Source organism: Acanthopagrus latus, chromosome 21 (genome assembly GCF_904848185.1).
Source record: "Acanthopagrus latus isolate v.2019 chromosome 21, fAcaLat1.1, whole genome shotgun sequence".
In the NCBI taxonomy this organism is placed as follows: Eukaryota; Metazoa; Chordata; class Actinopteri; order Spariformes; family Sparidae; genus Acanthopagrus; species Acanthopagrus latus.
Window position 1 is genome coordinate 28,047,475 of NC_051059.1, and position 23,478 is coordinate 28,070,952.

At 47.5% G+C, this 23,478-nt stretch overlaps 2 protein-coding genes across 3 annotated transcripts in view; both read right to left on the reverse strand.

Annotated features, from left to right (window-relative positions):
- Positions 1–566: 566 nt before the first annotated feature.
- slc4a2a (solute carrier family 4 member 2a) lies at positions 567–19,854 on the reverse strand. 2 transcript variants are annotated; one of them, XM_037084801.1, is made up of 22 exons: positions 19,755–19,854; positions 17,067–17,173; positions 16,549–16,705; positions 15,065–15,281; positions 14,564–14,682; positions 12,872–13,020; positions 11,266–11,446; positions 10,580–10,715; positions 10,324–10,471; positions 6,203–6,299; positions 5,794–5,978; positions 5,482–5,701; positions 5,159–5,362; positions 4,891–5,039; positions 3,874–4,068; positions 3,409–3,618; positions 2,965–3,054; positions 2,715–2,881; positions 2,382–2,635; positions 2,130–2,299; positions 1,098–1,271; positions 567–885 (listed from the first exon to the last, which is right to left on the reverse strand). In XM_037084801.1, exons 2-22 carry the CDS (start codon positions 17,118–17,120, stop codon positions 805–807), a joined length of 3,357 nt encoding a protein of 1,118 aa, XP_036940696.1. In that variant the 5' UTR covers positions 17,121–17,173; positions 19,755–19,854; the 3' UTR covers positions 567–804. The 2 variants fall into 2 exon arrangements, with proteins under 2 accessions (XP_036940696.1, XP_036940695.1); XM_037084800.1 differs by lacking the exon at positions 19,755–19,854 and adding an exon at positions 18,067–18,123 and having other exon boundaries at positions 805–885.
- A 1,997-nt stretch (positions 19,855–21,851) lies between these two features.
- The window catches only part of ttc19 (tetratricopeptide repeat domain 19), a 5,407-nt gene continuing 3,780 nt past the window's right edge, over positions 21,852–23,478 (reverse strand). Inside the window, exons 9-11 of the mRNA XM_037084802.1 lie at positions 22,946–23,109; positions 22,361–22,523; positions 21,852–22,278 (exon numbers count right to left, since the gene is read on the reverse strand). Of these exons, the coding sequence (XP_036940697.1) occupies positions 22,121–22,278; positions 22,361–22,523; positions 22,946–23,109 (485 nt within the window). The 3' untranslated portion in view covers positions 21,852–22,120. The remainder of the gene's footprint in view (positions 22,279–22,360; positions 22,524–22,945; positions 23,110–23,478) is intronic.

Sequence of the window (23,478 nt, forward strand, 5' to 3'; positions counted from 1 at the left end):
TTTATTGTTCGGTCGGCCGCATTATTTTTAGAGTTTTGATTGATTTAGTGCAAAGTCACACAAGATGTAAATGAGACCTGAGTGTTTGTGACATCATGATGCGTCCCAGAAGACATCATGTGTGATGCATCTCATCAACATGAACAATCATTTTACCATCTCAGTTAAACGCTGTTTGATCTCGTCCTCTGCTCGGAGGGTAAGATCTCACATCTCCTCAGTTTACACACTCTTCAATTTTGGTGTTCTTTGAGTTAGCTGCTAATAGCTGCTAGCTGGTTGTGTGTTGCACACATGACATGTCAACATGTCTCGCTGCTGTCCCGTCCTGCCGTCTTCAGTCTTTTCAGACAGACATCAGTCCGGCTCTCTTACTACCAACAACAACGATCCCTCGTTCTGTGTTTGAGCGTCTACACGAGCAGCGAGACGGAGGAACAGTCAGCCGTGAACCAGACGGGCTGCAGCACATGAACAGAGAGGCTGCAGAAACATGTCCTGTTGTTATTCTAAACTCTTTTACAAATAAATGTGTAAAAATCCAAGTTTTAAAGATAAACTCTGAATTTAATGAGATGCAGACACACAGGAACACAGAGGACAGTTAGTGTGGTCTTTAAAAATAATGTGTGCTACAGATGGATACAAGAGACAAACCTGCTCCCCAAAACAGAAAATACAAAATCAGATTTATAAAAACATGATTTCAGAAGCGTGTTCGTCCACCACCCGTGCTGCTACAGACTACATGTCACATATGTTAATGAAGCAGGTGGATCAGCCAATCAGGAGGCTGCTGCCGGGTCACACGGGCATCTGCAGCTGTGAGTACTCGTCCTGCCCCTCCTTCTCCTCCAGGTGAGGCTCTGCATCATCAGCATCCAGCTGCAGGACCAGAGGCCAGAGGTCATTGTCATGGTAACCATACACTGTGACTTAAACCTATTTCATTAAACCTGTTCATGTATGCTGCGATCATAAACTGTCTGTGGTGTATCACTGCCTGGTCAGGTAACTGTTAACAGGTGAGAGTGGGTTCTGTTAGCTGTGTGAGCAGGAAGTGATGATGACATCGTGATGACATCAGTGTGACTCACACTCTGCAGCTCTCTCCGGCTGAAGAGGCGGGGCAGCAGCAGCATCCTCACTGGGATGGTCAGCAGCAGCATGAAGGGGAACGCCAGCGCTGCTGCCGTCGCCATGACGACCCACAGGACAGACAAACAGGTCAGCTGGACGAGAGTGTACAGGTGCATCCTTAATGTCCGCACCTGTCAGAGAGCAGAGACGCAGATGACGGATGTCAAATGTTTTGTGTTAACAAAGTAAATGAACATGAAGGATTCACACGCAGATGAACGTCAAACTGAACCAAAAGTGAACTGAGACCTGGCCGACACACAGGAGCTGGACTTGAGCAGCAGCAGTGACACCTTGTGGCAGACAGGCAACATTACACTCAAAATGCTGCAACTGAAGTGCAACGGTGTGTTAGAGGTGTGTGGATGTAGATGCTTGCAGTGTGCTGGTGCTGGCTGAGGCGGACACACTCTGGCTTGGAGACTGCAAGACATCGAACACGGAGCACTCGCTCATGTCGATGCCATGCTGCCTTAAATGTTTCATCTCATTTAATGTGCTGACTTACAGCTCATGGACTTACCACATGCGCTGCACTTTGCCTTATCATCATTTCTTGGGTCAAAGTGAAAATCCACTTTCGCTTGTGTTCCACAATCCATCTTTCACTGTGACACGCTAGTCCAGCACAGCTGTTATGTTGATGTGTAATGGAACAGGTCCTGACTCCAGATGAGCCCAGTACCTGGCATTAGGCACACGGTGCCCAACTCTAGTCACAACCAACTCACCTGTCAAGTCCAAGTCAAGACCAACTGTCCCAAATAATTCCAACAAGTCCATCAAGTGTCAATTAACATTCAAATTGAAGACAGTCAGGTTCCAAGTTTAGAGCAAAAAGTTGAGAGTCAAGCCCAACTTAATGAAGTATGAGTCCAACAAGTGCCAACTCAAATCCTAACAACTGTTTTAAGAATGTCATTTTTAACACTGTTCGTTGTAGGATTTGATCCAACCCCTCCACTAGTGATTTAGGAGACGAGGCCTACCTTCCGGACGTAGCTCTGGTCAGGGTGGTACTTTGGGGGCATCAGCAGCAGGATGAGTCGCTCTGTCAGCTGGATCCCATTCAGTGACATCACACCCATGTAGAGGAAGATCCCAAACAGCACCGCCAGAGGAATCTGACGCAGAACTTCCCCGATCACAATTGACAGACCTGATGGAGGGGAGACCAGATCAGAAAGTAGCAAAGACAGTATCAGCAGTGGTTGAGTAGCACTCTGTAGTGACAATCATACCGACTAAAACAGCCACCAGGAAGCCTGTGACCCGCTGCTCCTTCACCTCCTGGATGCGGGGCTTGTCTCCAGGGGCGACGGCTTTGCTCATGACAGTGAGGGCGTTGGTGTGGGTGACAGAGCGAACCGTGGCGGCTGATAACCAGGGCAGACCAAACAGTGCTGAGACTCCACCCACAACCACGATGATGAGTAGGTCCAGGTGAAAACCAGTTCCCTTCACCAGCATCCTCTCCTTCTTACTGACAATCAGCCTGACAGACAGACAGGAAACTTATATTAATACTAAAAACAAAGAAAAACAAATGGAAAGACAGGAGGAGAGAATCATACGCTGTGATCTGGGACTCCATGAAGATGAGGATGAAGACGAGGATGGCCGGCAGGATGCTGGCAGCCATCATCCAAACAGGAAACTGTCCATCTGACCCCAGAGGAGAAATCAGCCAACCACGCTTCTCTGGAGTGGACACTGAGAATCCACTGGGCACGCTCAGTTTCTGTCAGTGAAAAGAAAAAGAGGAATCTAAATGTATGATTCTGTAGGATGACTTCATGAGTGTTACATCGGCTCTGGTCTGACCTGGGTGTAGGTATCCTCCACACTGTAGTCCACCAGCACCATGATGAGAATCGCAATGGGGACCCCGAAGTCTCCAATGATCCGACGGAGCTAAGACACAAGATTCCAGATTCAAGATCACCACCAGTTATATGGATCAGTGATGTGGTTTGAAAGTGCTTACAATTGAGAGATAAACATCCCAGAGGTTAGACCTTATATCCACAACCAAAATGTCCACTGGAGGTGAACTGGTGACACAGAGACTTTTGATAGAGCGCCTGGGTCTTAGACCGGAGCCTTAGTTATGTGACAGAATGATAATTTGATCAATAATCATAATCAAATGGAGGATCAGGCACTCAAATTCCACCAACTTTAGCTGAAAGACAAATGAAACCTTCCACAAGGTTATGAGAGTATCTGTACTTACTACTCGTGTGTGCCTGGACTTTATGTACTGACCCTGCCGGGGAAGAAGGAGCTGTTCTTGAACTTGCGCAGGTAAAAGGCGATGAAATACGTTCCTGCCATCAGCACAAATGAAAGCAGGGCCGTGTTGGGTTCTCCAACAACCTTGCCAGGATTCGCAGTGGTTACGGTGTAGTTACACGTAGATGGAGATACGGTGTTGTTTCCACGGTAACAGTTTTGGAGGGGATGCTCCTGAAAGATCTGGACCCAAAGAAGAAAAACCCTCATGTGGCTCTGTGCTGATGTTTTTTTTAACGACATATCTCTGAAACATCTATAGACAGAAGGAACCCTGAACCAATGGGTCTCAAGGTTCCTCCATCAGTATCCTTTGAGGCGTGACTCACACAAAAACATGTAATGAACAGGTTCATCATAAAAAGATCAGAGATCACAGTTAAAATTACACTTCTCCAAACAGTCTCTCTTATACTGAGCTGTGACCTCTGACCTCACCTTGATCAGTTTGGCGAAGGTCTCGTAGATGAAGATGAGGGAGATGAGGAAGGAGAAGATCTCCTGAGTGAAACGGGACACGAAACGAACCAGGATGCTTCCCTCGAAGGCCACAGTGAGGACAACGATCAGCACCAGCCAGAAACCAATCCACACCCGGCCCGTCAGATACTCGATCCCGTTGACTCTGCAGAACTACACAAACACACCACATCTGTACAAAACTACACAAACACACACCAGGTGGGTTTCAGGGAGCAGTTAACAAGTTTGCTAACAAGATATTTTCTTTTGCAGCAACATTTTCAATACCTTAGATACCTTTGCTCTCTCAAAAAACGAAGAAAGTCTCAAAACAAGGTTCACTTAGTGTTTCCAAAGCTGTGAACAGAGATGCAGCAATCCAAATCTGGGCATCTACTGATTGAGAGACTTTAATCCAAATCAGGAGTATCTTTTCTGAAAATTGAAAAACTGAAAATTTTCCCTGAAAACCTGACTCCCTGCATCAAACATCTCCATCAGCGCTGACTGACTCCCTCTACACATAGCAAACATCTTGGAAACTCCTTAATGAACATACTGAGTTGATTTTAAGCACGTCATGATCAAAGTGTGGCCTTAACACAGTGACATCCAACAGCTATCACGTGACTGAAACTCCAATCTTAGGTCACATGACAACAAGGAAGGCCGAAATATGTGGTTGAAAACATCAGAAATAGAGTAAGTTGACCTTGTGTTGAGATATTTGATCAAGATGTTGATTCCTGAGTGCTGTGTGAACCTATAAATAGGTGTTATTGATCAAGGGGAAACAGAAACATAGCAACAGAAGAGGAGTTCAGATCCTCGAGGTGCACCACAGAGTTTTAGATGAGCAGTCAGTTACCATAATCAAAGTGGAGTTTGGCTCTGTGGACTAACAGCTAGACTTTCTAAGCAGACGTGTTGCTGCTGAATTCGTTACATATAGTTCTTTGATATGTGTGTAGATGTTCTGTCAGGTGAGCTCACAGTGTAGAAAGCCTCTTCAAACACCAGCAGTGGTCCAGAGAAGCCAATCACCAGCAGAGGCTGAGCGCTCAGCACACTGAACACGATGCCCTGCAGCGCCGTGGCGACTATCAGCTCCGACACACCAATCAAACCCTCTGTTTTCTCACCTGCAGCACAGGAACACAGAACCCTCGCTGCTAAAGGTCTTTAAAAAATAAAGTTAGAGTAATAATTTCCTCATCAGGTGGTTTTAGCATAATTTCATGTTTCTGAAGTTCAGACTCACCCAGGAGTCCACCAAAGGTGATGGCGGGGGACAGCGCAGCAAAGTAGATGAAGATGATGGCAGCCATGCACTGAGGGTTCAGAGCGTCTCGAAGGTCACTGAGGTACTGAGGGTAGCGTCGAGTCACATCTTTGATCAGACCGCCGAACAGACGGCCTGAACGCCTCAAGGAGTCCTCACTGGGTTTGGAGGGAACGAGGGAATCTAGAAGATAAAAAACTGAGCTCTTCACTGTCAAGTCATCGACAGCAGGACTGTACGTTCACCACATCACAGCTCAAGAATGCCAAAGAAACATTCCCCATCTCTTGGTGATAACGGACCTTCATCCTGCTGAATACTGGTCTGTTTCTCCTGCAGTTTGCTGCTCTGCTCCTCCTCCCTCTTTCGAAGCATATCTCGTTGAAAGCGAGCAACTGAGTGGAGCAACTCATCATCGCCAACCTCTGAGGGAGGGAGGACGACGCTACAGTCTAAGAAACGATTGATGGCTGCCAGCAGGTCCTGGCGGTCATCAGCCTGGTATGCTGCCTCATGAAAGTTCTGACGGAGCAGACAGGGGCAGAATTCATTATACAGGATTTACCAAATGATGAGGGTTCAAGCAGTGCAGCAGCTTCAGGATACTGAATCACCTTGTCTGACATAAGCGTAGAGATCGAGCGTCCAATCTGGTGGTAGTCCATGTTGGCTGTGGGTGGGCCCAGCAGGAGGAAGAGGAACCTCACAGGGACAGGAACCTCTAGGACAGACTCCAGCAGGACCGCCTCCTGAAGCCGCACAAATGCCATAGAAGGCTGCTCCAAGAAGCCCACGCTGCCTGCAGACACAACACAGGAATGCACACACCTGCTTCACCTGCCGCTCTACAGATCGACACATGAGCGAACATGATGATGTGATTGTGATGACATGATTGTGATGACGTGATTGTGATGATGTGATGATGTAATGATGTGATGATGTAACTGTGATGATGTGATAATGTGGTGTGATGTGATGATGTGATGTGATAATGTGATGATGTGATGATGTGATGCATACCCACAAGGACCACAGTGGCCTCGGCTCGCTCTGGGATCTTCTCCATCAGCTTCACCTCATGTTTGGATCTGGAGAGACCAAGGGGTGGAGCTTCTTTCTGAACACACACACACACACACACACACACACACACACACACACACACACACACACACACCAGAATAATGGATCAGTCAGTTGACAGCTCGGTCTCACACTCTCATGGCTTCTTATAAACTGATATGCTGTTGGTCTCAGCTGACAGTGAGGTGTTAGGTGTTGCCTGCAGCTCAGCCTGGACAGGACTGAGCTGATGTTCCTCCAGGGGGAAGAAAACCTGACCACCACTGACCAACACTGTTAGCAGAGGACTTGCACAATTTCAAAACAATTTATCACAATCACAATCACAATCAGAAATACTTTAATAATCCCTGGGGGGAATTATTTTTGTTACAAACTTCAGATATACAAACAACATATATTATACAAGCATCATCTACTAAGAAGAAAAAAAGGGTTAGCTGCTGCCTGAGCAGGGACACCCAGACTTCCCTCTCCCCGGACACTTCCTCCAGCTCCTCCGGGAGGATCCCAAGGCGTTCCCAGCCCAGCCGAGTGACATAGTCACTCCAGCGTGTCCTGGGTCTTCCTCGGGGTCTCCTGCCAGTGGGGCATGCCAGGAACACCTCTGGAGGAAGGCGTCCCGGGGGCATCCGAAACAGATGCCCGAGCCACCTCAGCTGGCTCCTCTCGATGTGGAGGAGCAGCGGCTCTACTCCAAGTGTCTTCCGGGTGACAGAGCTCCTCATCCTATCTCTAAGGGAGCGCCCCGCCACCCTGCAGAGGAAACTCATTTCGGCCGCTTGTATCCAGGATCTTAATCTTTCAGTTATGACCCAAAATTCATGACCATAGGTGAGGGTAGGAGCGTAGATTGACCGGTAAATAGATTCACCACGACAGACCGATACAATGACCGCTTTACTGCCGCCGCACCGATCCGCCTGTCAATCTCATGCTCTGTCACAACTTCAGCCAGACTTTAGTTTTTCATCTGTCTGTTTCATGTTTTCTCCTCACTAACTCTCATGTCATTTCAGACCCTGCCTCTCCCCCCTGCTCTGCATTACCTGTTGGTTTGATCCACCTGATCTGCTCCACCCCTTACTCACCTGCTCCTCATCAGCTAATCAGCCCCCTCAGTATTTATACTGAGCCTGTTCCCTCAGTTCTTTGCCAGATTGTCTAGTGTGTTTACCTAGCTCTCCAGCATTCCGTATTTTTTTAATCTGATCCTGCCTGCTTGTGATTTGACCTGCCTTTGGACTTTGGACTCTCCCTCTTGCCTGCTCCCTCTGGATTTGTTTGCCTCGCTGACTGACTACCTGGTTTGACCCTCGCTTGTAACTAAAGATATTCTTTTGTAACTGAACTGTTTCCTTTGTGTCGTGCTATTGGGTTCCTGCCTGCCATTTTGTGAAGCCTGACACGCTCCATCCTTCCCTCACTCGTGAACAAGACCCCAAGATACTTGAACTCCTCCACTTGAGACAAGAACTCTCCCCCAACCTGGAGGGAGCAAGCCAACTTTTTCCGGTCAGGAATCATGGCCTCAGACTCGGAGGTGCTGATTCTCATCCCAGATGCTTCGCACTCGGCTGCAAACCACCCCTGAACATGCTGGAGGTCCTGGCTCGATGGAGCCAACAAGACCACATTGTCCGCAAAAAGCAGAGATGAGATCCAGTGGCTCCCAAACCAGATCCCCTCCGGCCCCTGACTGCACCTAGAAATTCTGTCCATAAAAATAATCAACAGAATCGGTGACAAAGGGCAGCCCTGCCGGAGTCCAACATGCACCCTTAGTAGAGGGCTTCCGACCCCATACTCCCGGAGCACCTCCCACAGAATGCCGCGAGGGACATGGTCGAATGCCTTCTCCAAGTCCACAAAACACATGTGGACTGGTTGGGCAAACTCCCATGAACCCTTGAGCACCCTGCGGAGGGTATAGAGCTGGTCCAGTGTTCCGCGGCCCGGACGAAAACCGCATTGTTCCTCCTGAATCTGAGGTTCGACTATCTGCCGAATTCTCCTCTCCAGTGCCCTGGAGTAGACTTTCCCAGGGAGGCTGAGGAGTGTGATCCCCTGATAGTTGGAACACACCCTCCGGTCCCCCTTTTTAAATAGAGGGATCACCACCCTGGTCTGCCAATCCAGAGGCACTGTCCCCAACTGCCACACGATGCTGCAGAGACATGTCAGCCAAGACAGCTCCACAACATCCAGAGACTTGAGGTACTCAGGGTGGATCTCATCCACCCCCGGTGCTTTGCCACTGAGGAGCTTCCCAACTACCTCAGTGACTTCAGCTTGGGTGATGAATGAATCCACCTCTGAGTCCCCAGCCCCTGCTTCCTCTATGGAAGGTGTGACAAGTGGGATTGAGGAGATCCTCGAAGTATTCCTTCCAACGCCCGACGATATCCCCAGTTGAGGTCAACAGCTCCCCACCTCCACCGTAAACACTGTTGGTGGAGACCTGCTTCCCCCTCCTGAGGCGCCAGATAGTTTGTCAGAATTTCCTCGAGGCTGACCGATAGTCCTCCTCCATGGCCTCCCCGAATTTTTCCCAAACCCGAGTTTTTGCCATCGCGACCGCCCGTGCCGCAGCACACTTGGCCTGCCGATACCCATCAGCTGCCTCAGGAATCCCCTGAGCCAGCCATGCTCAGTAGGACTCTTTCCTCAGCTTGACAACATCCCTTACTTCTGGTGTCCACCACCAGGTTCAGGGATTGCCACCACGACAGGCACCGGAGACCTTTTGGCCACAGCTCCGGACAGCCGCGTCAACAATAGAAGTGGAGAACATGATCCATTCGGACTCAATGTCTCCAGCCTCCCTCGGGATCTGGTCAAAGCTCTCCCGGAGGTGGGAGTTGAAGACCTCCCTGACAGAGGGTTCCGCCAGACACTCCCAGCAGACCCTCACAATATGTTTGGGTCTGCCAAGTCTGTCCAGCTTCCTCCCCTGCCAGCGGATCCAACTCACCACCAGGTGGTGATCAGTTGACAGCTCAGCCCCTCTCTTCACCCGAGTGTCCAAGACAAACGGCCGGAGGTCAGATGACACGACCACAAAGTCGATCATTGACCTCCGGCCTAGGGTATCCTGGTGCCATGTGCACTGATGGACACCCTTATGCTTGAACATGGTGTTCGTTATGGACAAACTGTGACTAGCACAGAAGTTCAGTGACAAAACACCACTCGGGTTCAGATCGGGGAGGCCGTTCCTCCCAATCACACCCCTCTAGGTAACACTGTCGCTGCCTACGTGAGCATTGAAGTCCCCCAGTAGAACGACAGAGTCCCCGGTTGGAGCACTCTCCAGTATCCCTCCCAGGGCCTCCAAGAAGGCCGGGTACTCTGCACTGCTGTTCAGCCCGTAAGCCGAAACAATAGTGAGAGACCTTCCCCCGGCCCGAAGGCGCAGGGAAACGACCCTCTCATTCACCAGGGAAAACTCCAACACATGGCAGCTGAGCTGAGGAGCTATAAGCAAGCCCACACCAGCTTGCCGCCTCTCACCGCAGGCAACTCCAGAGTGGAAGAGAGTCCAGCCTCTCCCAAGAAGTTGGGTTCCAGAGCCCAGGATGTGCATGGAGGTGAGCCCGACTATCTCTAGTCGGTACCGCTCAACCTCCCACACTAGCTCAGACTCTTTCCCCCAGCGAGGTGACATTCCATGTCCCCATGGCCAGAGTCACCATCAGAGGATTGGGTCGACGGGGCCCCTGCCCACGACCGCCACCCAAATCACACTGCACCGGCCCCTTCTGAACCCTCCTGTGCGTGGTGAACCTACCGGAGGGCTGGGTCCCACGGGACCCAGCTGAGCCCAGCTGGGTCCCGTGGGCTAAGACCCAGCCACCAATATTTCTATATATAAATTATATATTTACATATGTACTATATTTGCCATATTCATGAAGACGAGGTGTCATTAAAGGTTCTAAAGATGACATTCACTGGATGTCACACTGGAGCTTCTCAAAACAAATCGATGAGTGAGTCCCTTTAACCAGGTGAAACCAGCAGACAGACAGTAAATTGATGTCTGGTTTTCTTTTTACCTTGTTCTTCTCTCCTTCAGCCTCTCTGTGATTCGTCGCATTGACGGAGGGCTCTGATTGGCCATAGTGTCTTTCCATTAGGGTGGCCATGTTGGCTGCAGAGATGGTCTTGCTGAAAGAGCTGTGATCTTTCTCATCGCTGGGGTGACTGATGGAACAAATATATAAATATATACAGAATAAATATATGAACAATTGTCTGACTGACTGATTGATTGATTGATTAATTGATTGATTGATTGACTGATGTATGTACCTGTGTCTGAGCAGCAGAGCTCGGAGGACGTTGGCTCTGTCTTCAGCTTTGATCTGATCTGAGATCACCATCTGCTCCACCACCTGCTGGGCGATCCCTGGCAGAGTCCTCTGCTTCAGATCCAGAAGCACCGCCCCTAAAGACACAATGCAATGACATCACATGCTGACATCATCACATACAAACATATTAAGTTGGCCCTTCAATTTCCTCATGTTATGTATTTAATTATGATTTCACTGTAACCCTAACCCTAACCCAGATGACACTCTGTTTTACTTCTATATCAAACACATTTTGTACCCTCACTTCACGGCACCTGGACCATTTAAGTACTCTCACTGCTCTTTGCGGAGTGACTCTCAGCATGACAAGTGTCAAAAACTGTGAAACTTTATCACAATCCAATATTCTTACATTTACAAAAATAAATGTATGTATTAATTGAAATGATAAGACATGACATGAGTTTTACTGGCTCATCAACCCAGTTTAAGAGGTTTAATCTAATATAATATCAAACACCAGACAAGTCCATTAAATCTGGTTAATGTGTTAATTATCTGAATATAATTTCATTAATTAGCAGCAGATAATATTTCAAAGTCAACATGCCGATTTAGAGGAAGACGTTTGTTTTTAAATGTATAATGTGGTAAGATGGTGTCAGTGCTCCTCCTCCTCACCGTGGGAGATGGTTTTTCGTAGCTCCAGCAGGGAGCGGAAGGACAGCGAGGGGACGTGGGGTCTCCCCCAGCGCTCTGTCTCCTCCTCCACCTCCTCCTCAAACTTGATCCATCGAGCCGTCTCCCTCCACTGCAGCTCCTGGTTCCTGTCGATCACCAGCTCGTTCAGCTCCACAAACACCTGCAACACAACAACTCAGTCAGACAAACTCACTCCGACATCAGACTTTAACTGGAACCTTCACCATCACCAGTGACTTCTACTGATACTGCAAAATGTTGGTGTGTTTTTTAATATGAATTTTTTTATTGTTATTATTGTAATTGTTTTATTTTACCTTAAATTGAGATGGTGGTTGTTGAAGCCACACTGACATCTTTTGAACATCTTATTTTCAAATCTCTCTTTTGTTTACTCGAGGTGACACACCATCATCACTCAACCTTATTATAATAACAAATATTCACTAAAAGATAAAAGGAGATGATAGAAGTTTTAAAATATAATTAGTCTTATCCCTTCAATTAAAATCATCAGTTCATTTAAAAGCTGACAGATCCATTTGGCATGTCCAGTATATTTCATTTCTATAATAGTCTCTCTCTTGGTGAGAACATATTTTAATGAAGTGTGATGCCTGAATCCTCCGACAGCACATGGAAGTGTTAACACTGCAGCTGCAGAGCGTGGCGGTGCTGCCTCAGTGTGAGAGCTGCTGTGTTCTGAGTGGACCGCAGACAGAAAGTCCATGTATCATTATTACACACTCTACAGCCAGCACTGCAGTTCAGCATCAGCTTGCATTCACAAACACAATTAGTTTGTTAAATTCTGTTTCAGCGATAAACCCTCCAGTCTGAAGATAAACCAGGATGAAGAGGCTAAACAAGAAAGACAAGACAGAAGGGGTTAAAGTGAAAGAAGGCAGACCAAAGTAATGGAACCCAGAGTGAACCAGGAGAACTGAGTCTGTACCTTACTGTGGCGACTCTTCAGGTCCAAACCGACCATCCTGAAGACCAGAACACACTGAGGCCAGAGACAGGCTGACTCTGAGTCTACCTCCCTCTACCTGTCTGTCAGACAGGTAGAGTCAGACAGGTAGACTCGACCTGTCTGACGCTCTCATTACTCTCGGGGTCCAGTTTGTCACCTGTTCACAATGCCACCTGGATTAAGCTGCTCAGACTTGCGGCTCGTCTTTTGTCCCTGCTGTCAGCCTCATTCTGGACATTTCTATTGTTTGGTCTTCGTCTTACAGCAAAGAATCACATTGTTCAGATGTCTGCTCCTGTTCACACACACCTGAGCCAGCTGCTGACCCTGCTCACCTGAACTCTGCCCACATCTAAATCACAACCTCAACAACAGCAAGATTCAATGAAAACCCAAACATTTCTGTAAGTCATCAGATCATCAGTTTCATCTTTGCTTGTCCAGTTCAGAACTCCCTTTGAAAATCTTCTGTTTTCAGACGTCATCACTGGACCACGGAAACTGTTCAGTACACTGTATTTGGACTGTTTGTTTGTGTGCTGTGTCACTTCATGTTCACTGTGACTCATAATAATGAAATAGTAAACACGTTTGGCCCCGCCCCCTGACCTCATGAGGTGTGCGGTCTGGTCGCAGGTGCTGGAGGTGTGACAGCGTCCGGCTGCTGATCTGGTCTTTGGGGACGTGGACGACCGGCCCTCTGGAGCTCCGCCTCACCAGGTGACGGCGAACTGCTGGAACATCATCCAATCGGTGACCTGGGGGGGCAGGGCATAAGTATAAGGAGTCAGAGGTTAAAACCAGAGCACATTCCTTCTCACACACACACACACACACACACACACACACACAAACACACACAAACACACACACACACACTCACACACACGGTGGTCTCATGGGAACTTTCTGCAGTCTAACATTATTTCAGGCTTGACTGAAGAATCAGTAAGAAGAGACATGAACTACACACACACGCAGGTGTGTTCACACAGGTGAGCAGTTTCAGGTGTCTGTAAAAGGATAGATTTTCCCTGAAACACAAAGTTTTCTCATCATTTCTTGTTTTCCAGGAAATAATCAACAAACAGCCAATCAGATTCCAGCAGTGAGAGTCAGCTGACTGGCGCCCTCTACCTGCCACCAGGTGAAATACTGCAGTGAGAATATGAAGACGGTGATGATAGAGGTGAGAGAAAGAGGTAAAGACAACAGGTAAACTGAGTTCATTCTGAAGGTTGAGTTGTATTTCCTACTTCAGTGTGAGGACCAATCACACGATCACCTGCTGTCTGTGTTTCCGGTGACAGTAACAGAAAACTGACTGTTCTCAGAGTTTACAATTTTAGAATAAAAACAGTTTAAACTTCTTTATGTACATTAACATCTTCACCTCCTTCAGCTCACAGTTGCTCTACTGTTTCAAATGGAACAGAAACATTCCTCACATACACTCTCACATATTATATATATACATTATTAATGATCAGTTACTTTAATGATCAGCTGCTCTGTGCTGGTCAGAGTTTTGTCTTCCAGTCTCAAGTCCTGATTTCAGTTTAACGCATTTACATCTATGACATCATACAACTTATTCAAACTGCAGAACTGTAAGCTGAACACACACAGGTGTTTGAGGCTCAGGTGTGTTTGCATCACCATTCAGATCAAACAAAGAGCAGAGTGAAAGAGAAACAGGTGAGTACTCACTGAGAGCTGCCTCCAGTCTGTCAGAGTGTCACAACAGAGACTGAGTTCATCTGAGAGACCGTCCACACACACACACACACACACACACACACACACACACACACACACACACACACACACACACACACACGCACACTCACACAGTAACAATAGATAGAGCCCGTGGGTCGCTGTGTGGGCCGGCAGCATTGTGTTCAGGTCAGCAGTAGCTTCAGGTCACATGATGAAGATCACAAGTGACAGAAACTTCTTTCACATCTGAGAACATTCCTTCAGTTTGTCGCCACATCTTGTTTCAGCCGAATTCACAAAAATCATAAATCTGGAGCTTCGGTCTCGTTTCCATGACTGGCCATCAACACCCAGGTCATCTCAGGGCTGAGAGGGCCCCTGAGGCCCCTGAGGCCCCTGGGGCCCCCCGTACCCTTCAGATAACATGCTGAGGGCCTGTGGAGATCTTGCTGTCCTGAGCACGGCCCTCTACCTGTGCTACATGCTAACATCAGCACACTAACACACTAACTGATGTCTAACAGGTGTAACGACTCGTGTGAAGTGAACAAGGTGTGTTTGTGCAGCAGGTTTACTGACTCTTGATGCCGTCGAGGTCAACAGACATCAACACCTCAGCTTCATCAGCGTCGTCATCGCTTCTCTTGACGCCGCCAGGTGAGAGGCCGTTGTGATTGGTTGGGATGTTGGGTGGGTCACTGTGAAGGGGATTAGTTACATGTTAATGTAAATATTCCATGATAACCTTTAAGCTTTGTTGTAATTTAAGTGTAGTCAGAACTTCCTCTTGGCTGTTTGCAGACTGTAGACCAATCACAGGTCATTTCAGAGAGAGCATTTCTATTGGTTGTCTATTTGTCCATTCAGATGATACAAAACAAGTGGGTCAGCGTGTCCTGACTCCACTCAGAGCTCCGATCCACCGTCCTTGGCGAGATCACAAGGCTGATTGACCCTGTGGGTTTGGTGGGCGGAGCTTAGCAGAGTCAAACATGGCAGCAGAGAGAGGAGGAGGGTTTTACATTGTGATGATCAAACTGCCACCTGCAGCTTTAAGATGACCAAAATGAAGAAACTCACCTGGTGGGCATGGTGGTTCGTCCCTCCTCTTCATCATTATGGCTGTGGGACTCTTCCTCACCCTCGTCTTCTTCATGATCTTCTTCTATGGTAGCTGCTGTGTTCGGGGCGGAGCCTCGCCTCCCCTCCTTCTTCCCCTCATTGATCCTCTTCCTCTTGCTGTCGGCTGCTGGTTTGGATAGAGGATGATGGACGTGGAGAGAAAAGTGACGATGATCTGCAGAAAGAGGAAATGATGGTGATAATACTGAAACATCGTCATGATGACCTGACAATCCCTTTGATTTCAGCATGAAGGTAAACTCCCAGGATCTATGACTACTAGAAACTTGTCTTCATCCTTTCTTAAGGTTCCTTAAACCTCCACTGAGTTCTCCAGAATATAGACAAGATTGCTAGAAGTCTTTGAAAGTCCTGTGGAACCTTCTGGAGTTGGGTTAGTTTTGTCTCCAAAGACAAACATTGTGTTAATTTTACCACCTGAGTTAAAGCAGGAACAACAACATTGCCAACCAGATTCTCACAGGCCTTTCACCTCCAATGCTTGGTGAACATATTTAAAGAACATGGAACCTCACTCCCTATCACCCCGGGTCTTCAAGAACTGCTTGAATCCTCTCCAAGATTCCTGAAGAAGCCCAAAGATCTTCTTTTCCAGGGACCTTCTGCAGAACTGTTGTTACCATCTACAGATCCATAGTGTGCCTTATGAGTGCAGAGGCTTCTCAAGAACCATGGACATTTTTAATGATTTACAGAACCTTTCCAACACCTCATGAAACCATGTCATGGACCCATAGATCTTCCAAAAAGTCAGTGATTTGGAGGCTGACAAACTTTTCTCAGGAACTTCCAGAACAGCCTCACAGAGAAAATTAAGACCTATTGAACCTGAAACTGAGTCTCTTGCAACTTGTTTAAGAACATCTGTATACAACTTGGAACAGCCGTCACTTCTCTGCAGGAACCCTGTAATAACTACAGATGCCTTCTCCAAGATCCTAGAGTGTAATGGAACCACCCAAAGGACCATGGGCAGAAAGACAGTGAGAAATCCTTCTCAGCAACCTCTAACAATGTTGGAACCATGTCAGATTAGAGGTAGAGCAGGTCATCCTGTGAACAAAAGGTCGCTGGTTAGAATCCCTGGCTCTATAGATAGATAGATAGATAGATAGATAGATAGATAGATAGATAGATAGATAGATAGATAGATAGATAGATAGATAGATAGATAGATAGATAGATAGATAGATACCTCTTCAGTAACCCTTAAACATTTTCCATCAACACCCAGAACTTTCTCAAAATCTCCTGTGTTGGTCTCCTAGAGCACCAAAGCACATAGAGCTGAAACTAGAGGATCTTTCTCAGGAACCTCAACTCCTAAAGATCATGAAAACTGCCCCAGAACCTCTGACCCTCTAGAACCAACATCCTAAAATTCTTCAACCACCTTAAGAAACCAGGTGTTGTTTCCTCACCTTCATAGTCTTGCTCATCGTAGACTCTGTGTTTCTCCGGTGGGCTCCGAGTCTGAGGACAAAGGATCTGCTGAAAACCCTGAACATCAAAAGCCTTGTTCAGGTCCTCCTCTTCTTCTTCATCACTGTGGCACAGTGGAGGAGGAGCCGACACAGACTGGAGGAGAGGAGAGGAGAGGAGAGGAGAGGAGAGGAGAGGAGAGGAGAGGAGAGGAGAGGAGAGGAGAGGAGGAGTGATGAAGAGTCTGAGTAATGTCATCGTATCTCTAACTAGACAGCTGCACTGAGTTAGGGCTCAGAGCGAAGTAGTTTCATGTTGTTCAGTAAATTGTAGATATTGACTTAAGTTAAAACCACAAGCTCCTCTTAGTTCCACAAAATCCCACACTCATTCTAGTCCCTGAACATCACACTCTCAGTTATGTCCTTCAATGCTTCTCTCTGATCTTCGTTCTTTTGTTTTTTCGTTTAAGTCCCTGAACGCCTCATGTAATACTGATGACCCTGTTGAGACTCACTGCAGACAGACTGAAGGCGTCACCGGGACCCGGAGAGCTCTGATGGTGGCTCATGGCTCCTTCAGGGGTCAGAGGTCAGTGATGTTCGGCAGGTGAGTTCAGACTTCCTGGAGGGAGAAACACAGGAGGTTACCATGGTTACAGGTGAGGAGACTTCACCGACCCTGTTTTGTAGTAAAAGCTGAGTTTTGATTCCAGGACGCTCTGTGATCGCTTCAGATCTGAGCCCGAATCACTGTGAGTGAACAGAACAGAGATCTGTCACAGGTCACCGTCAGCTGTGATAACTGAGGATGAGGAGACGAGGAGATCCAGATGAGAGTGAGTCAGCACACGGAGAGGGAGTGCTGAGTCAGCACATCAGGTGTCTGGGACAGAGAGTAACATCACACCTGCTGAACATCAACATGTTAGCATGCTGCTGTTAGCATTTAGCTCAAAGCATCCCTGCTTGTATAGCATGTCCTGGATCCATGTTCTCATCTGACAGCTACTAATACATCGTCGCTCCTCTTTTAAAAGATCAGAACCTGCAGAAACTCGACCCACAGCTTGACTTGCTGAAGTAAAACTGACTTGGACTCATCTTAATGACTCGAGTCAAATGTCTGCAGCATATAAAGAAGCGTCAGATGGAGATAATGAAATAAAGTCCTTCAAAACACAAACAACATATGATTGTGTTAAAGTCACCATGAACAGAGTTTACAGAGTGTTTAATAAGAAACACGTCACATTATCTCGACTCTCAACGTGTCACAACCTCAGAACTCTGAGACACCAAGAAAATAATCCTTAATTAAACTGAGCATCATTTGTTTCAGGACTAAGATCTTCAGACTGATCAGTGTGATCATGGAGCTGCAGGAAACAGCTGATCTGAGTCCTGCTCCTAATGTCACTGTGTGTGTGTGTGTGTGTGTGTGTGTGTGTGTGTGTGTGTGTGTGTGTGTGTGTGTGTGTGTGTGTGTCCTAACAGGAAGAGAGAGTTGGAGCCTACCTCAGCGTCTTCACAGCACTGAAAGAGAGAAATTATAATGCAAAGACTGAAACCAACAGAGAGAGAACAGAGAGAGAACAGGGGGAGAGAGGGGGGGGAGGAGGGAGGGGGGAGAGGGAGGAGGGGGAAAGGGGGGGAGAGAGGGGGGAGGGGGGAGAGGGAGGAGGGGGGGAGGGGGGGGGAGAAGGAAGTGAAAAGAAAGAAGGATGAAAGGAAGAGACAGGAAACAGAGAGAATGGAGGAAAGGTCCAACTCTGTATAGAAACCTGATCAGTAGAAGGTCACTGTGGCAACCACGCTGTCAGTCAATGTTAGTCCCGCCCACTGGCTTTCACACACATGCACACACACACACACAGCAACAGCAGGTTGTGGGTTGGGTCTGATGAGGCCACTGATCCTCTGCATCATCGTTCACCTGACTGCATCATCACTGTCCCACTGTCATCAGACAGGTGTGGTTTATCTCAGAACTGTCTCCACTGTTTACATGTTTGAACATGCATAATTGCACAGGCTTCAGATTTTCACTGTTTAATTATTATTATTGTTGTCGCTGCTTTCTCCTGTTGATCACATGTGCCGAGTGTACAGTGCTTTACTTTGCATATTTCAGTTGAATATATTTCTTTATTACATTGTTGCATTCTGCAGACAGCAAAGGAAGAATTTCTTGCAGAATGGAGAACATGTTTCTTTACAGTGACAATCAACACTTTGAATCTTGAATCTTATGCTAAGCTAGCTGACTTTAGCAGGTCAGCTGCTGCTTTATTTCATTTTTTTCTAAAATGATGAAGAAGTTTCATTTACAGAAATAAAGTGAAGTGAAAATCAAAATCTAAACATAGCTACCATCTTATCAGGTCAGAGCTAGCTTAACAGAAAGCTGCAGCTAGCCTTAGCCACATCTCATGTTAGCTCTCAGTTATTACAGCCCTCTGACTTCATAGCGGAGTTAGCAGACGGTGGCAGGTGGTGGAGGTGAAGTACTCAGATCCGTCAGCCTGCTGCAGTCACAGTTCTTAGCAATGTTTCCATAAAATGGGTTCCGGAAACTTTTGCAAGTTTCCCAAAAATGAAAAAAGTCAAAATGTGAATCCGTTGTGTTTCCATGAACTGTTCTGAGAGAATGAACTCGGCTACGTGAAGTGTAATTTAGTCTGGGGATGATGCAGTGTAGGCTACGTGGATAAGTCATGAGTGGATGTGAAGTGAACAGAGTCCGAAAGTGAACGAACTGGGAGACAAGATGGAGACACGTGTTCAGGGACGACTGTCCACACAGTCCTAATGGTTCTTGCATGTCAGCTAGCAGCAGCCACGTTGCACGATGTCCAGAAATGACCAAGACATGTGAGGACGATCATGCCGACAGGAAACAGCTGATCGGTCCTGAGAGCTGAATGTTTGATTCAGATAATCTGTTTCCATCAAACATTTTGAACATTAACTGATTCATAAAAACACCTCAAGAGAGCAAACTAACTTCTTTGAGAATTAGTTGAAGTTTTTTTTTAATTTTGCAGTTTCCGTAAAATTCCTAATGTCAAATTCTTCAAAATGCTTCATGGAAACATGGCGGCTGCTCAACAGAGACACTCAATCCAGCAGATTCTGAATGGAGTTTGGTTGACTCTGACCTCTCACCTGTACGTGTGTGTGTGTGTGTGTGTGTGTGTTCATACCTGGTCAGTGTGTCGAGTCGTCGTCCAGCAGAAACACAGAAACACTCTGCAGCTACTTTTATACTGCATCCACTGTGTGTGTGTGTGTGTGTGTGTGTGTGTGTGTGTGTGTGTGTGAGTTATTAAGCTGTTAGCACAATAACAATTATCCGCATACCTTCACCTGTATGTGTGTGTTTACATGTAACTATGTGTGTCACTGTGTGTGTTTCCATTTATGTGTGTTAGTTCAGTCAACAGCTTCTCATGACATCAGTTCAACATCCAGAACATCCTCTCCTTTACTCCTCTCTCTCCTCCTCTCTCCTCTCCTCTCTCCTCTCCTTTACTCCTCTCTCTCCTCCTCTCTCTCCTCTCCTCTCTCCCCTCCTCCTCTCTCTCCTTTACTCCTCTCTCTCCTCCTCCTCTCCTCTCCTCTCCTCTCCTCTCTCTCCTCCTCTCTCTCCTCTCTCTCCTCCCCTCTCTCCTCTCCTCTCTCTCCTCCTCTCTCTCCTCTCCTCTCTCTCCTCCCCTCTCTCCTCCCCTCTCTCTCCTCTCCTCCCCTCTCCTCTCCTCTCTCTCCTCCCCTCTCTCCTCTCCTCTCCTCTCTCCTCTCCTCTCGCTCCTCCCCTCTCTCTCCTCCTCTCTCTCCTCTCCTCTCTCTCCTCCCCTCTCTCCTCACCTCTCTCCTCTCCCCTCTCTCCTCTCCTCCTCTCTCCTCTCCTCTCTCCTCTCCTTTACTCCTCTCTCTCCTCCTCTCTCTCCTCTCCTCTCCTCTCCCCTCCTCCTCTCCTCTCCTCTCCTCTCCTCTCTCTCCTCCTCTCTCTCCTCTCTCTCCTCCCCTCTCTCTCCTCCTCTCTCTCCTCTCCTCTCTCTCCTCCCCTCTCTCCTCTCCTCTCTCTCCTCCTCTCTCTCCTCTCCTCTCTCTCCTCCTCTCTCTCCTCTCCTCTCTCTCCTCCTCTCTATCCTCTCCTCCTCTCCTCTCCTCCTCTCCTTTCTCTCCTCCCCTCTCTCCTCTCCTCTCTCTCCTCCTCTCTCTCCTCCTCTCTCTCCTCTCCTCTCTCCTCTCCTCCTCTCTCTCCTCTCCTCCTCTCTCTCCTCCTCGTTTCCCAGGCTCAAGTTAATCATCTGTTTGTGTACATGTTGTTTGTGTTGTCTGCTCTCTGTTTACTGTCATCACTCTGCTTTTATTCTGACATGTTCAGTAAACACAACAGGAAGTTCACCTGCGTCAGGCTCTGTGGGAACCTGATGAAACCTTGTATCTCCCCACCTGCAGCTGTCCACAGAGAAACACACAGAACTACTTCAGAACCACTGCAGGTTCTTCAGACTCAGAACGTCACTGTGTGTGTGTGTGTGTGTGTAAGTATTAACAGTAGTAATACACAGAATGTGAATATTGTATAAACTTTTGTTGTAATTTGTGATTTTTGGAGGATTTCAGCTTCAAACCTTTAAAAACTGCAGTAACTGGTTTAAAGTATCACGTCTGTGAACTGTGAGTATGTATAATGTATTATGTATGTATTAGTATTCTATTATATAGCAGTATTAAATAATAAAGTGCTTTTGTAACTTTGTCCACTTATTGATCAGCTGATGGACACAGAGTGTCAGTAGCCCGTCCTCTGTGTCAAAGTCTCAGATGCAGCAAGAAAAACTAACTTTGTCACTTTCCAGGATGTTTGGTGGGTCAGGATCTCAATCACTACACATTAGAACAGCATCCATATGATTATAACCTGTCAGCAGGTTTAGATTGACAGGAAGACACCTGGGAAACACCTTGAAAACACACAGACGTCATCATCATGACGGGGACCGTCACACCTCTTTAGGAGCTGCGGCGCCGGAGCTGCTCAGTTCTGTGAACAAAGAACAGTGGAGAATTGGTGAACCGCCGCTGCAGCGATAATGTGGCAACTGTGTGAAAGGGGCTTCTGTGAATAAACACTATCATTAATAATAGTGATTAGTTTGTTGTTGTCATCTCCTCCATGTCTCATGTTGACCAGAACACCCGCCACAAGTGAAAAGATGTTTTGCAGTGATTCACCCCCTTCAGGCCATAAATGATCAATACTTGTACGTCCCATCTAATGAAATCAGTTCCAGTCTGTATGATGCTGATTTATTTCAGGAGCAGCTTCAGTTTCACACACAAACACAGAAACATCAATCTATGGAACTGTCCTGAATCTGAAGGTTCCTCCTCTGGACAACATGAACCTGATCCTCAGAGCTGGACAGCACATGAGGTTGTTTGAGGAGAACAGTAGGAGCTGATGTTCTGAGGGAGGCGCTGCAGGAGGTCACGGGTCACCAGGATAATGGAGGTCAGTTTGTTGCTGTGTACCAGCAGACTGATGGACTCAGGGGCTCCATCACTTCTGTGCTGCCTTCTCCTCCTCCTTCCTTTCCTGGTTCCTCTTCTTCACCTCCTTCAGTCCCTCCTGGACCTTGTCCACAGCTTCCTGGTCTCTGGCCTCCCGAGCCAGATTAAGGGCCTCCTGGTAGAACCGCGCTGCGTCCTCCAGGTGTCCTGAGGACAGACCACAAACACAACATCAGACTCAGTAAGTTCAGCTGTGTGTCAGACTCATAAGCTCTGACCCTTTCCTGACCTTTGTGCAGCAGGATGCCAGCCATGTTAGCCAGCAGTATGTGCTGGTCCGGGTGTCCGGCAGAACGGCTCAGATCCACGGCCTGCTGAACCAGCACCAGGGCATCGTCATAGTGACCCTGGAGATCCAAGACGGTGGCCAGGTCGCTCATCAGCACAAGAGTCTAACAGAAGACATGATGATGACATCACTTCAGATCCTTTTCACATCTCATCTCAGCATCTGCAGCATCACAACATTTCCTGAACACACTGGTGTTCCCAGTGTTCCAACCCAGCGTTCCAACCCAGTGATCTTACTGTTCCCAGTGTTTCAACCTAGTGTTCTTACTGTTCCCAGTGTTTCAACCCAGTGATCTTACTGTTCCCAGTGTTTCAACCTAGTGTTCTTACTGTTCCCAGTGTTTCAACCTAGTGTTCTTACTGTTCTCAGTGTTCCAACCCAGTCTACATAGTGTTCCCAGTGTCTACCCAGTGTTTTTAATGTTCCCACACAGTGCTCCTAATGTTTACAGTGCTCTGAGAGTTCCCACTGTTAAAATGTACCAGTGTCCTGAGTGTTCCCAGTGTGTACCTGCTGTCCTACCTGTGGGTGTGTGTCTCCCTGCTCCAGGCGACAGATGTTCAGGGCGCTCTGATAATCCTGCCCTGCCTGCTTCAGGTGCAGCGTTGACGCTCGGTATCGAGCCCGTGAGTCCAAACATAGACCAAGCAGGAGGCGGGTGTCCTTCCTCAGAGCCTCCCTGTCCTCTGACAACAACAACAACAACACACTCTGAACCTGAATGTCACACTGCTCAGTAACACCTGTTCTGATTGGATGCTGCAGCAGAGGAACATGTGACGGCTGTGTCAGCTAGAATCTGACGTTGTTAAATTTTGACTCAGTTCATGGGTTCAGTCTTCTTCTCTGGCTCAAACGCAGCCGGAGGATGCAGTGCCCGTTACAAAGACAACCCCACAGTCATTTGTATCTTCACACTGGACACCTTGCTGCAACTCTATGCACCAGTCAGATTCTGGAATGAACTCTAGTGGGCGGGGCCACACTCTGACATGGCTCAGTAACTGTTGCTTTAAGACAAGAAGGTTTAAAATCCCTGCAGACGTCTCAACTGA

Excerpts from the sequence above, each read along its gene's own strand:
- slc4a2a (XM_037084801.1), bottom strand. The coding sequence starts at position 17,120 with ATGAGCCACCATCAGAGCTCTCCGGGTCCCGGTGACGCCTTCAGTCTG. Across the intron at positions 5,979-6,202 it reads GGCCACTGTGGTCCTTGTGG|GCAGCGTGGGCTTCTTGGAG; the intron begins GTATGCATCACA and ends TTGTGTCTGCAG. Across the intron at positions 886-1,097 it reads GCCGGAGAGAGCTGCAGAGT|CTGGATGCTGATGATGCAGA; the intron begins GTGAGTCACACT and ends CTGGTCCTGCAG.